General features: G+C 35.0%; 1 protein-coding gene across 7 annotated transcripts in view; it reads right to left on the bottom strand.

Annotated features, from left to right (window-relative positions):
• Window positions 1-15819, bottom strand: part of Csmd3 (CUB and Sushi multiple domains 3) — a 1319129-nt gene that overhangs the window by 1035984 nt on the left and 267326 nt on the right. For all 7 annotated transcript variants that reach the window (XR_010053386.1, XM_063264433.1, XM_063264432.1 and 4 more), the window contains exon 4: window positions 13440-13634. Coding sequence is in view for 6 of the 7 variants with exons in the window: in XM_063264433.1 (XP_063120503.1) it covers window positions 13440-13634 (195 nt within the window). In the remaining variant the exon portion in view is untranslated. The remainder of the gene's footprint in view (window positions 1-13439; window positions 13635-15819) is intronic.

Below are 15819 nucleotides of genomic sequence, written 5' to 3' on the forward strand. Positions count from 1 at the left end.
TCATATGGTTACCATCTCCAGTTAGCAGCTAGAAACATGGCTGTCCATAATCAAGGAAATGTCACAAACGTTTTTGTTTCACAAACACATGTTTTACCCTCCCACCCCACAATGGAGTCATCATTCAATTTACTTTCTTTTCCCTCTACTTGTCAAGGTTTGTAACATCTGCATTTTACCATGTAACTAAAATTAAGTATTCTCTTTAAAGAAGAAAGCCATATTTGGTTCATTTGCATTACTTCCAGGGAATAGTCAACGCCTGTGAGGCAACTGGACTTTCTTTCCTTTGGAACCAGTGTCTCTTTGACAGGAACCTCTTCACATACTCCCACTATTTTTTCAAAATCCTGCCATCTTATTTGGCATACTTGGGGTCTTTCCTGTAGTCTGGCTTTGACCCACAGTTTCAATATATCCTCTTGTTGGAGGAAGAGATGCATGTTTCTTAGAACATATTCATGGCAGCTGTAAATGAACTTCCTGTACTTCTACATCTATATCGTGGGCTCAGTGATCCTTAACATCCCCTTGCAGGCACACATTTAGAGCCCTGTCTGCATTACATGCCATCCAGGACCTTCAAGGTGCGCGATGAGAAAGTGCGACAGTGTCTGGGATGGATGCCCATGTGTGGCAGTCTCTGGAAGACCTTTCCATTAGTCCCTGCTCCACTCTTTGTCCCTGTATTTCCTCTGATGAGTATTTTGTCCCCCCTTCTAAGAAGGATTGAAGCATCCACACTTCGGTCTTCCTTGCTCTTCAGCTTCATGAGGTCTGTAAATTGTATCTTGTGTATTCTGAGCTTTTGGGCTAATATCCACTTATCAGTGAGAGCATACCATGTGTGTTCTTTTCTGACTGGGTAACCTCATTCATGATGATATTTTTTAGTCCTATCAATTTGCCTATGAATTTCTTGAAGTTCTTGTTTTTAATAGCTGAGTAGTACGATTGTGTAAATATTCCACATTATCTGTGTCCATTCCTCTGGGTTCTTTCCAACTTCTGGCTATTATAAATAAAGCTGCTATAAACATAGTGGAGCATGTGTCCTTGTTATATGCTGGAGCATCTTTTGGGTATATGCCCAGGAGAAGTATAGCTGGGTCCTCAGGTAGTACAATGTCCAATTTTCTGAGAAACCACCAGACTGATTTCCTCAGTGGTTGTACCAGCTGGCAACCCCACCAACACAGCATCAAACATGTTCTGAATTAATCTTTGAGAATATGAGACTGTGAGTTAGACATTGAATAAGAGTTGTGTTATAACAGAAATGCACAATTTTTAAAATGCAAATAAAAAATTTTAAAATCTGAAAAAACATTTTTTAAATGTCATCATGAAATTTTCAGGTAAGTGGATGGAAATAGAAAAATATCAACATGAGTTATGTAACCCAGAGCCAGAAAGATAAATCTGGTACATATTCATTTACATCTAGATATTAGCAATTAAATAAATGGTATCAAAGGTACAACCTATATACCTGGAGATGTTAGGTATAGAGGTTAGGGAGTACGTGGGACACATGTACCTGGGATCTAGACATAGAATAAATTTTATGGGAATACTGGAATGGTATTGGGGATGAGAATGGGAGATTCAGCTAGGAAGGGAGAGGGAAGATGGAACTCCAGAAAGAAATTAGGTGAATAGATAGAATTTAATAGCATTTGAGAAGGATTTGAGGGGCAGTGTATAATCCTAGTGCAATGAAAATTTCCATAATATACAAAGCTTATCCTAGTATTAATTACAAATAAGGAAGAGGTGAAATCTAAACTGGCCATATTTTTATCACGTTACAAGACTTCCAGTAATAGGACTGGGTGTTGAACTAATGGGTCCCATGGAAAACCACAAATGACCCAGCTCTCCACAAATGACCCATGACCCAGCTCGCCACAAACTGAGAGCAAGCCCGAATTGGAAAACAACACACACATACACACACACACACACACACACACACACACACACACACACACACACACACACAACTTATTTAACTGGGAAAGTACAGCTAGTGCCTAAATTGAACATTCATCTCCATGTTTTAGTGGTCTGTGAGAAAGACACTTTTCAGGGTTCCAGAAGAGAAAAATAAACAGCAATACTACCTACATAACTTTTTATCTACACACTGTCCTGCATGCAAAATACACTAGGGCAATGGTGGCACAGACTTATGGGAGTTACCACAGGTAACTCCAAAGAATATCTGATTTACCTTTAGAGCCTGTCTCTGAGTGTGGATTGCCCAGACACCTAGGGTAAAACCAAATACTATTAGTCTAAAAGAAAAGAAAAAAAAAGACTACTAAAGATATTTTGCTATACTTATAGTTAAGAGATTTCTATAGCTGTTATCAGAAAGGTTTTCTTCTTCAGCAGATGGGAACACATAGAAAAAGAAAACACAGTCAGAAATTATGCCAAGAGAGCAACCTTGGAACATAAAACTCTAAACAGAACATCTCTATCAAATGACTTCCCTCAGTGATCAGGTTACTCAGTGGTAGAGGAAGCAGGAGTGGAGGAGACTAGTTGGTAGATCAAAGGACACCAGTAAATAAGGCCCTCTATCAGCTCAGCAAAGCTCATGTGAATTCACTGAGACTTATACAGCAATTCGATGGTTGGTGGGAGTGGGGCTACCCTGAGTACTTTTGAGGATAATGTGTAAATGAGTAAATAAGTGGGTTTCTGATTCTTGGTATTCTCTTGAACTTTTTTATAGTTTTTGTTGGCTTTGCTCATCCAACATCAATAAGATAGTTTTCATTTTATCATTTTATATTTTATTTTGTTATACTTAAAAATCATGACTGAGAATGAAATTCTTATTAAATAATTTGTTCTAATAAAATAATAGAAAAGTACTTAAGGATTATTTGATTAACTCAGAGCAATATGAATAGATTGCGTTGCTGATAGCTACAGAAAACAATAAAATGTCCTGCTATCTTCTTTGGGTGAAACATCATAAAATACAGAAGGAAACTTTCATCACCAATAAGCTGTTCACAAAACTGTCCTGAGGAACATTGTAAGAGAACAGTGGCTGATTAAAATTGAAAACTTGGTAAATGGCTGTAGGCGATGGCATTGTGTTTTGTCCTCTGAAAATATAAGTTGGTAAAAATGTAAAATACAGTCTTTATGAACTCAAACAGTCTCATTTGTTTCTCTCTAATGAAAATGATAATGAAATTTAAGGGTATTTCATTGGAAAATCCATGCACAGTTTGGGAAGTAATCTTATTAAACTTTCCTCAACATTAACCCTGAAAAAGCTCAGCAAGGTTAGTTCACATTAACATTTATCACTAATTTTGTGAACGACAAGTTTTACCAAGCTAGATTCAATGATCATCATAAATTGTGCTGGTTTATTGGAGATGTAATAATTGAGAGTATATACTAGAAAAAATTTACCATGATCAGAAACTTGGGGGGTTACTGGACTACTACAAAGATTTTAGAGAAAAAAGTTTCAATATAGCAAGTTTAATAAAAAAATCTTTTGGGAAATTGGCAAGAATTTTAATGTCCACTAACTACAGACTTATCATAAGTGATCATGTTTAATTAATGTAAACAAAGGTATTCTTACATTTTTAGAATTCTGGTCAGACTGTGGACATCATCAATCTCATTGTTCTGACATTGTTCTTCTAACGTAAAATAGGTTTTCTCAATTATTTCTCAATTATTTGGGTTTGTGTGCATATTGGGTGGACACAACTTCTTCCTGGTGGTCTTTCCTTTATAATGGGCACATGAACATGAAGCGGCTACTTCATTATCAATAGCAGGTGTTTACCACTTTACAAAAGTTCAAACGTATGTACTGACTCATATAGAGCTAGAGAATAAATTTCAAACTCTAGTATGGAGTATCAAGCTGTTCAAAAATCATACAAATGATAACATCAAAGTTGTCAGTGAGGTGTCTTTGTTCTTAAAGCTCAATAAACGTCTATGGCCTTATACACATAATATGTGACCTTTGTCTCTGACCCCAAAAAGTGTTTCAAATGTTCACTCTGAAATGTGTAAATGTTGTGAAACTGATGAAGAGAAAAGAAAAGAGCAAATACTGTTATTATAAATTTGTAGTTTGAATGAGGCAGAGGAACAGGACAGCTTAAAGATGTCATTTGTTGTAAAATTGTGTAACTTGTTAGATGTTATTTGAATAGAAGCTTTAGATGTTTCTAAGGGATAAGATTAAAGAAAACTGGAGTGAGTTTTATCACAAATCATAATACAGTGAGCATGGAATGGGAAACTAAACTCTCAAATCTAAATCCTGGCTATTCCTTTGCAAGTGTAACACTTTGCAAACATTTAAATCTTCCTGTGCTCTACTTCCTGCATCAGTTAGTGCCCCTTTTGCTATTATTGCAACAACATGAGAAGGAAGATTAAATGTATTATCATGTGTAAAAGGTCTCAAACTGTCTATGGAGCAAAGTATAATCTTGAACCTATGTTGGGGTAATGCCTCAGTAGTTAAAATGCTACTCAGGCTGGAGCAGTATAATTCCAGAATTACTACTACTATATAGTACTTCCTGGTTGTAATTGTGTCTTAAATATAAACAGAATTGATAATGTCCTTATACCTGTTCATATAATATTATAAAATTTTGGTATGTAAAAATATTTAGAAACAATAGTCATTTTAGAAGGAAGTATGAGAAATATCACACAAACAAGGAAGATTAAATTATAATATGCAAATAATAATGTTTTGCTATATGAAAAAGTTACAAATTAAAAGTAATTATAACTTAAATGTTATTCATGTAATAATAATATATACATATATATTATTAATATATATAATTAAGTAAATAACTTAATGCCTTTAAACTACAATAATGGACTCTCTTCAAATATAGAAATATTTTAAAATTAATTAATTTTTAATTATTAATGTCTTTTGAATGATAAGATATAAAAATAGGAGCTCATTAATGCAGGTGCATTTTCTGTCTTGATTGTATTTTTAGATGATTAATTTGCAGGCCAGATTCCGGACATGCAAACTAACAAAATATTATCTTTTCTAAAATATAGAAAAATGGGGCATAACTAAATTTATCCAGCTGTTTTCTAGAGCATTTGATTTGGTTCATGGCATTAGACATGTGTGTTTTGATTTATATTGTTCTCTTAATATAGTCCTTAATCATACACTCAGTGTCAAGATCTATTTGTATTACAAGTAAGAAGTAGTAGTACTACCTTGGGAAGCTCATCCCTAAGTTTTTATTACTGATATATAGACGAACATCACGAAATCATGCTGTGATTCCTGTATGATTTACAAGAGACATTACTCAGATTGTTTTTTTTAGTTTGAGAGATTATAATCTAATTTTGTTTTTAGATGTGTTGTATTGTAAATGCTGCATTTAATGTTGACTCCAAAGATGTAAGAATTCAGAACTTGACTTTCAAATATTAAAATTGGGTCTTTTTAGTTATCTAATTTTTATGTTATTTTTTTCTTATTTTAGTTTGCCTCACTTGAATTTATGTTCTATTTTCACATGTATTACGTTTTCAGATTTTCAACCAGATTTTACAATTTGCTATAAATTAAATATCAGTCCATAATAAAGTGGCCTTAATATTTTAAAGTATGCTCATTACTTTGGTAACTATTGGAAAATTAAGACAAAATTGCCCTAGCCATAGCAATTAACCTATGCGGAAAAGGAAGAAATAAGCAAAAACTACAAAAAAGTATTTTTGCTTCAAGGAACCTTCAGAATTTAAAGTGTTTAATAACCAATGATTAAAAGAATATTATTCAAATTTTATGTCAGATGCAGAATTTGTGAAGCTTAAGGAATATGAAATGATAACTGTGTTTTGCCATGCTCAATAGGTTCTATCATTCCGGAAATGATGATGATGTAAATTATCTTTGAGATTTATAAAAATTTCCCTGTGAATTTATATCCCTGAAACCTTACTGGCAGTCTTTGAGGTGATTGTAGATAACTGTATCAAATGTTGTGCTCTTAACTTGGCGAGTGGGGTGGTATATACATAATGTTCTCTTCATTTATAAATGTTTATGATTTCCAGAAGATGATAAACATAGAGTTAAGAGCAATTATGGAGAATAAAATAAATATCATAGGTGAACAGTAGGGAAGGGAGCAGACAAAGGGCTTAGGAAAGGAAATAGGAAGGTCGGGTTGGGGGAGGACAAAGGGAATAAGTACTTGGAGAGACTACTGGAATGGGATGAGCCATAGAACTTCCCAGGAATCTATGAGGGCTAGCCTAGTTAAGACTCCTAGCAATGAAGGATAGGAAGTGTAAACTTGTCATCTCCTACAACCAAGCAAGACTACCAGTGGAGGCACTGATGCATCAACCTGCCACAAACCTTCAACCTACAAGATAGCCTGACTACAAGATGTACAGAGGTAAAGGTAGAGCTTAAATTGAGGAATGGAACAGCCAATGAGAGATCCAGCTTGAACCCCATGCCATAATAGTGAACCCACCCCTTACATAGTTAATGATATTCTGTTATATTTGCAGACTGCAGTCAGTTACAACCATCTTCAGAGAGACATCACCCAACAACCGAGAGAAATGGATGCCAAGATCCACAGCTACACATTAGTGCTTAGGGAATCCTCTGTAAGAGGGGGAGGAGGGGATGTAGAAGCCAAAGGATTCAAGAACATCACAAGGAAACTTACAGAATCTACTAACCAGGTCCCATAGAGGCCCAGAGAAACTGAACTTCCAACCAAGGAGTATGCAGAAGGCTTAACTAGGCCCCCCACATATATATTATGCAGCTTGGACTTCATGTGGGACTCCTAAGAATCGAAGCAGGGGCTGTCTCTCACTCTGTTGCCTGTTTTTGGGAACCTTTCCCCCTATTGGGCTAGCCTCAGTAGGAGAAGATGAACTCAGTCTTACTCCAACTTTATACGCAGGGGCCTGTTACTATCGATGAGAGGTCTCCTCTTTTCTGAAGAGAAAGGGAAGAGTGGAAAGAGGTTGGAGGTAAGAGGAGCTAAAAAAAGTGGAAGAAGAGGAGGGAGAGGAAACTATGGTTGAGAAGTAAAATTAATTGATTAATTAATTAGAATAAAAACACAACTATGGAACAGAAAAGGTTAAATGCTGTACAGTACAGGATAGGAGAACATCAATGACTTTTGAAAGGTCATATAGAAACCTGCTATTAAAGCTAAAAGTGTGTGTGTGTGTGTTATATAATATGTTTATATCTGTGTAAATATGTGTATGTATAGATACATATCACACACACATTAATACACACACGTGTGTAGGTTGATTACAGTACAGCTTAGCCTCAAATTTCTGTGAACAGTTCTGGTACAAGTTCCAGAATTCTGACTGACAAGAGAAATTGACAATGTCAAGAACACCTTTCCTTTAGTTCTAAATGCAGCAGTTGTCTACTGTACTAAGTGACGGTATCCCAACTGCTTGGGCATATCATACCTTTCTAACAGGATGACATCTACCACATCAAAACTGTTGTTTAAATAAAAAATGTACCTACTACAAAATTTAAAGTACAAAGTTACAGTGAAGACAAACTATTTCTGAATACCTCCCTAAAGAATATAGTTTTATATTTCAAATAGCAACTTTCGTTTGTATTCAAGTGTTACTAAAATTCATAAAATATGAGGGAATTATTTTGTGCTTAAGTAAAGTATTATTGAGTATCTTTCATGCTAAATAATTTTAATTCAAGTTCATCATCCATATCTACTACATTGTTCTTAAGATTTTAATATTACATCTCAGCATGTATGTATGTATAGTAGTTTGCATATTACATTTGGAATTTTTTATTTCTGATTTGGGTGGACTCCTGAGGGATTATCCATAAAGTCATATAAATTCAGTAAATCACATACAGTGAGATAAATTACTACTTCTAGAGGAAAACGTTTGCTCTAATTCTCTACTATTTATATATCTTCACCTATCATGTTTCATGACAAATACCAATTCTATATTTGACATTACAATTTTGCCTAGGATTCCTTAAAATTTCTGTCAATAAAATGGCATGTGCAACAAGGAAAATTGCTGTTGTTTCTCTGTTAGTTATTTTCTTATCATATTTGGGGTAAAACATAGTCCTGTATCTAGGTAAATAATGAAAAACCTTTCCACTCATAATTATTAGTTTAGACAGTTAAAATGTATTTCACTTTGTCCTGTAATGTCTTTCCTATAATCCTTTTGTATGTTTGTGCTGTCAAATATTCAGTGACAATCCTATTTTACAACTTTCTGTATCCCAACTGCATTTACTAAGGTTACAACTGTTCCAGCACAATGCCATCAGATAAAAAGCATCTTAACCAGTGTTTTATGTGTATACACCCTTTACCTCATCACGTCTTTCCCTGAACGTCTATATAAAATCTTAACTTTTAGATTTTAGACCTAAATATGGCTCAGTAACTTTTAATATTTATATTGTTAATCCAAATTTCAATAATTCCTAACACAAATAGTAGTTACTATATTATATATGTCATTCATTACATCTTAGTACATTGTTCCCTCTAATATATTTTTAGATATGAAAAAAAGAGCAAAATTCAAGTGAAACACTACAATTCACAAATGTCTGTTGTACTGATTTTTGGAGTATATGTATCTAAATGCTTCTCTGAATCTATATCACTATTACAAATTTGATAACTTTCAATCTAGGATTCTATATTCATTCTCCATAGCCCCAAACTACTCTTAGTTTGTTGAAAGTGTTGGGAGCACTAGGTTGAGAAGGGCTCTCAGGCTAAATGAAATGTCAGTGGGAATAGATTTCACAGAAGTGTATGTCAAAAGAAGGGGTTACAGAAAATTTAAGTGATCCAGGTATGAAGACAACCATTCAGTTTGAGTTTCTTTAGGTTTTTGCTTAGCAGAAACTTAGCTGCCTGTTTGAAATACTAGCAGATGTTACTGATAAAAAGGATCCTGCTTTTCAACATGAAAATGCTTGCTCCATGCCCTCAAGGTTGATATGACATTTGTTTTTTTCTTAATTAAACTATCATGGCTAGCAAGCAGCAAAGAGCTTTCAAAGCAAAGGTTTCATCAAAGAAAGACTCTGTGTAAACGCCAGGGGAAGCAATAGTGAGATCATTACAGAATTATCAGCCCCCTGCATAGTTATAAATTAAGGAATCAGTATGCTATCAAGTGACAACAGCTCGAGATGGAGGCATGGATTAAACCATGCTCTGCACTCCCCTTTGAACAGGATCACAATGACATACTCTAAAAACACATTAGTTCCCCATTCTTTAAGTTTTACTAAAAGTCGCTTGGTGGGAGATAAAGTTGAACATAGAAAATTAGATCATGTGCTCTATGAAGTATGACAGAGACTCTGTGCTTAGCCAGTGAATATTAGTAACACATGAGAACTACGTTTAAGGCTGGAAAGGAAAATTTGTACTTTCTACATGAATTATTACCTCACTTAAAATGTGCTTGCTCTATATAGTTCATATTTTTAGTAATCCTCTGTGAAGCCAGCTCTTAAATTTCTGTCCCCGGATGAACTTCCATCCCCTCAACTGGGAGACACTAATGCTTTCCTCATAAAGGTGCCCAACTTTCCTACAGATCCTACCATTAAATCAATTATCACACATTATTGTAACTGCTTGATTACATTACAGTATGCCCCATTGGACCACAAGCTCTTAAAGGCAAGAGTTGTTTCTTAGTCAATCTTTGGTTCCTTGGCGTATAAAATGCTGCTTTTCACAGGATAGGTTTTTAATGAATACATTTAAGTGAGTAAGTGCATTCATTAGTTTTAGTAGCTGTGAAAAGAAAAGGTGAGCTTGGCAAACTGAAGTTAAGCAGGCAACATTTACAAACACAGAGGGTGCCACTTTTTGATAAATTAGAACTCACAGAGGTTATGGTGAAAGTCAAAGTGAATGTGCCTGCGGGGCCTTGGGAAGCGGGAGCAATGGAGTAGGGTGTGTACTCAGGTAAAAAAAAATTAACCTTGGAATAGAAAGGGAATCTCAACAAAATGAAAGAAATCTCTAGGATAAGATAGAGATGGAGATGGCCAATCTGTCTTTTTATTTCTGGTTTCTAATTGTACATCCTTAGGGGAAGATATGGTAAAAACTGCAAAGTGGAATAGCTGAGTTAGATGCACCTGCTTTTGTGGTTGCATTAAACTTGAACATGACAGAGGGTATAATCAATAATCATACTTGCTTGTCTAACATGCAAGGGTCCTGGGATAGACCTGAGTATGTCATGGATACCTTTAATATTAACTCAATTGTGACTTTGATCTTTCTGCCTCTTTATTTTCGCCATTCTATTAGTAAAGCAGTGGTTTTCAAGTATACAAACTATGTATGTATGTCTCTCAAATGATCTAGTCAGTGGGGGAAACAATGAGTATTTGGACTAGAGGAACTCTTTTTTTTTCTTAATTCCAAACTCCATTGTTTGAATTGAAATGTGTCAACTATCCTGCATGAGACATTAATATAATGTTGATGATCTATTGTAAACACTAGAAATTTCTTTTGTTTTTATTTCAATCCCTTTTAAACACTCCATCTTGAATATTTATGAACTATTTTAGTGACTAAATTGCGTCTCTTTAAAATATGTATATATAAACATATATATCCTTATATATGACATATACGTGACTTGTTTTCTGCTTACTCTGAGATCAGTTATTCTCTCCTAGGTGTGATTTAATTATTTGAAGTGTCAATGTATGTTAATTGGACTTTCAAATCTCATACTTTGGTACAGCTAAAGCAGTTCAAATTTGGCTTTTCTCCTAACCCCCTTAAATCCTGAGATATTTTTCCCCTGGAACTCTCATAGATCTGCAACATCTTTTGAACATATCTCAACTGACCTTTGTGTCAGAGTATCTTTTTACAGACATCTAGTTACAGAACATTCTAATGTCTTCCAACAGTGGTGAGAAAAACATTTGCTTATAGCCTTGGAAGAGAGAGATAATGGCTCCCCAGAGATACAATAAGGGCCCACTGCCACACATGAACAATTCAGGTTTACACTTAGAGGGCTTGCCTCCTAGGACAGGAGCAGATATCTCACACCTTTGTATCATTCTGTAGGACTGAAAATTGACTGTTGGGTATTATAGAGAGTGCAAAATTATATTTTGAACCTTGGCTTTGCAGTTCATAAATAAAACTGTCATTTTCAAAGCCTAAGCACAACATGGTTTTCATGGCCATTCATAAAATTGAAAAGAAGCATTCCATTTTCAGTTGACTAAAATTTCAGACCTTAATAGTCCCCTATGTTTAATATTTGACTAATCTTGACCAATCATTCTTTTTTAATATATAGAGCTTAATTTTCTATAATTCATTTAAAAGATACAATGCTTCTAAATTCTTTAGTGGTTTGCGGTACTTGGCATAAAACTGATCACAGTAACCATAGCAATAGAAGGAACAGCAGAGGCATCAAACAGCAATGCTAGAAAAATATTAACACAGAGACCATTTTGAAAGAGTGTGTGGATATCCCATGTACTACAATAAACAGCATGTAGAGTCTGTTAATTTAGCATTGTTACGATAACAGCAGTTGTGTTTTTCAATTCATGGAATTGGCTACAGGAAAGATGAACAAATTGGTCATGTGATTTGTCTGAGAACCAATCATAGACTTATTGACACAGTTGGCAAAAAAACATTAGCTGTGTGTGACTTATAAACACAAATATTGGATGGCAGTTTGATGGTCATAGGAGGTCTATTTTGTAAAAGAGTAGTAGTGGCTTCCCTACTTGGGCCCATGAATTCCCTACAATAGGCTTTTTTTTTAGAAAATCACAGTACCCAACTGTGATTTTTTTCCTTCCAGCTCAAACCTCAAAATGTAATCAGAAAACTTTTAGGAAAACCCAAAACAATCATGCCACTATCGTGACAATCTGCTCGTCTTGCCGGATTTGTACATTGTGTTGTGTAGTTGCTGTGGTCCTATCCAAGTACTGAGCTAAGTGATGTTGACCATACACTTCTAAACAGCGGGTTTATATCATGGACCTATTGTCATGTACATATGAACAACATATGAGAGCATAGGAAGAAGGTAAAGAAAAAGGAGGATGGGGAACAGTAGTGAGGAACTGAGTCTACAGGGCGGGACACGGATGCTCATTCAACTCAAGAAATCATAGCAGTTGCGGTTAACTACAGAAGACTGGATCTGTTAACAGTTTTTGACAGGTCGGAGATGATGTTACTAGGCCTCCCTTGTTATTAAGAATCTACTGGCAGTTAATGGTTAGGCAATTAATGGTGTGGAAGAGGAAGGGATCTTTGGTAGTTGTGTAGACACTCGTAAGTTTCCCATGTTCTTGTAAATAAGGTTCATTACCTAACAAAAAATAATAAAATGGTGGATTTCACACATACATACAAAAGCCTGAGAGCATACTGTAGAATAAATACATTAACATACACAGGTAAAGTTGTAGAAAAGATATGAGTAAGAAGTTATCTGTGGTTGAGTTTACTGGTTACTCTGCTTTTCATCTACAGGCAGATGCTTGAGGAAAAAATTTTAAATGTGTAGTTGCACACTCTTACCCAACACTAGTAAGTGAGGAATTAGAGAAACACAGCTCAATAAACTGTTGAAATACGTCATAATAGGAAAGAAAGCACAGACTACACAATGTTGATCTCCTGAATTTCTGCAGACAAGACTAATGCATAGAGCTAATGTTTAAATCTTTCCAAACATTAAACTTTGAACCATTATGAATGCTAAACATATTTCCTTCATGAAATAAGTAATTTTACAGCATCAGTATTAAAATACAAAGTATTACTATCACAAAAAATGGTGTGCCAAATTCTGTGAGAAATTTTAAAATATCCAAAGAGATAGTTAATATTTCTCAATTCAAGCAAAATAATGAGGTTAACAGCTTATGCAATCCTAAATTTTAAGCATCTTAGTCTCTATATAGTTTTCTAATATGAATTAGAAAATATGTATGCATGCATTATGTTTTAAATATAGAAATGTTTATGAATAAAAACAGCTTATTATACATGAAATACTTTTGTTGTAACAAGTATTTATTATGTTTATCATCCAGTATCTGATGTAAATAGATGACACATGGTGGAGAAATCTAGAATATAAATTCATAATAGGTAGACTATAAATACTTATACTGTATATTCTCTTACACTTACCAGGTTTTCATTATATTTCATACTGTAATATAGGCAGATAAATAGATAGATGATAGATAGATGATAGATAGATAGATAGAGAGAGAGAGAGAGAGAGATGAGATATAGATAAAGTATATGAACGTATTTGTTCATTTATTTTACCTCTGCAGATGGGAACAGGGAAATCCCAGGATGCTGTATTAACTGAATTGGCTATGCAGGTAAGTTGAGGATGACCATCAAGGATATATCCAGTTACACAGCTGTAGCGGATCTTGTCCCCAACATCAAACCTTGTACCATACAGGACACCTTTGGGTGGAACTCCTGGATTACCACAGGAGCTACTCTGTAGTTCTGTAGTAAAGAAAGAATAAAAAAGAACTTAGAGTCATTTAAATATATTAAATGTTGTAATATTATAAAATTACATCTAAGTTTTACTATTATTTTTCTGAAGAGAAATGTCTGACTGAAAATCTAGCATTTTCTCATGCAGTACAGAAGAGATTAATTTTTGGTACTGTGACTAAATTTTACTGCATCAGAAATGGAATTAATTTTGCTTAAAGTTTTAGATGCCTTACATTATTTAGTCTTCATGGCAAGTTTTAAAATACTATCATATTTTACACGGTTTTAAAATGGAGATTGGAAGACCTCATACCAATATTATCCAAACTATTCCACAAAATTGAAACAGATGGAGCCCTACCGAATTCCTTCTACGAAGCCACAATTACTCTTATACCTAAACCACACAAAGACCCAACAAAGAAAGAGAACTTCAGACCAATTTCCCTTATGAATATCGACGCAAAAATACTCAATAAAATTCTGGCAAACCGAATTCAAGAGCACATCAAAACAATCATCCACCATGATCAAGTAGGCTTCATCCCAGGCATGCAGGGATGGTTTAATATACGGAAAACCATCAACGTGATCCATTATATAAACAAACTGAAAGAACAGAACCACATGATCATTTCATTAGATGCTGAGAAAGCATTTGACAAAATTCAACACCCCTTCATGATAAAAGTCCTGGAAAGAATAGGAATTCAAGGCCCATACCTAAACATAGTAAAAGCCATATACAGCAAACCAGTTGCTAACATTAAACTAAATGGAGAGAAACTTGAAGCAATCCCACTAAAATCAGGGACTAGACAAGGCTGCCCACTCTCTCCCTACTTATTCAATATAGTTCTTGAAGTTCTAGCCAGAGCAATCAGACAACAAAAGGAGATCAAGGGGATACAGATCGGAAAAGAAGAGGTCAAAATATCACTATTTGCAGATGACATGATAGTATATATAAGTGATCCCAAAAGTTCCACCAGAGAACTACTAAAGCTGATAAACAACTTCAACAAAGTGGCTGGGTATAAAATTAACTCAAATAAATCAGTTGCCTTCCTCTATACAAAAGAGAAACAAGCTGAGAAAGAAATTAGGGAAACGACACCCTTCATAATAGACCCAAATAATATAAAGTACCTCGGTGTGACTTTAACCAAGCAAGTAAAAGATCTGTACAATAAGAACTTCAAGACACTGAGGAAAGAAATTGAAGAAGACCTCAGAAGATGGAAAGATCTCCCATGCTCATGGATTGGCAGGATTAATATAGTAAAAATGGCCATTTTACCAAAAGCAATCTACAGATTCAATGCAATCCCCATCAAAATACCAATCCAATTCTTCAAAGAGTTAGACAGAACAATTTGCAAATTCATCTGGAATAACAAAAAACCCAGGATAGCTAAAGCTATCCTCAACAATAAAAGGACTTCAGGGGGAATCACTATCCCTGAACTCAAGCAGTATTACAGAGCAATAGTGATAAAAACTGCATGGTATTGGTACAGAGACAGACAGATAGACCAATGGAATAGAATTGAAGACCCAGAAATGAACCCACACACCTATGGTCACTTGATTTTTGACAAAGGAGCCAAAACCATCCAATGGAAAAAAGATAGCATTTTCAGCAAATGGTGCTGGTTCAACTGGAGGGCAACATGTAGAAGAATGCAGATCGATCCATGCTTATCACCCTGTACAAAGCTTAAGTCCAAGTGGATCAAGGACCTCCACATCAAACCAGACACACTCAAACTAATAGAAGAAAAACTAGGGAAGCATCTGGAACACATGGGCACTGGAAAAAATTTCCTAAACAAAACACCAATGGCTTATGCTCTAAGATCAAGAATCGACAAATGGGATCTCATAAAACTGCAAAGCTTCTGTAAGGCAAAGGACACTGTGGTTAGGACAAAACGGCAACCAACAGATTGGGAAAAGATCTTTACCAATCCTACAACAGATAGAGGCCTTATATCCAAAATATACAAAGAACTCAAGAAGTTAGACCGCAGGGAAACAAATAACCCTATTAAAAAATGGGGTTCAGAGCTAAACAAAGAATTCACAGCTGAGGAATGCCGAATGGCTGAGAAACACCTAAAGAAATGTTCAACATCTTTAGTCATAAGGGAAATGCAAATCAAAACAACCCTGAGATTTCACCTCA

The sequence above is a fragment of the Rattus norvegicus genome, chromosome 7 (assembly GCF_036323735.1).
Source record: "Rattus norvegicus strain BN/NHsdMcwi chromosome 7, GRCr8, whole genome shotgun sequence".
Classification (NCBI taxonomy): Eukaryota; Metazoa; Chordata; class Mammalia; order Rodentia; family Muridae; genus Rattus; species Rattus norvegicus.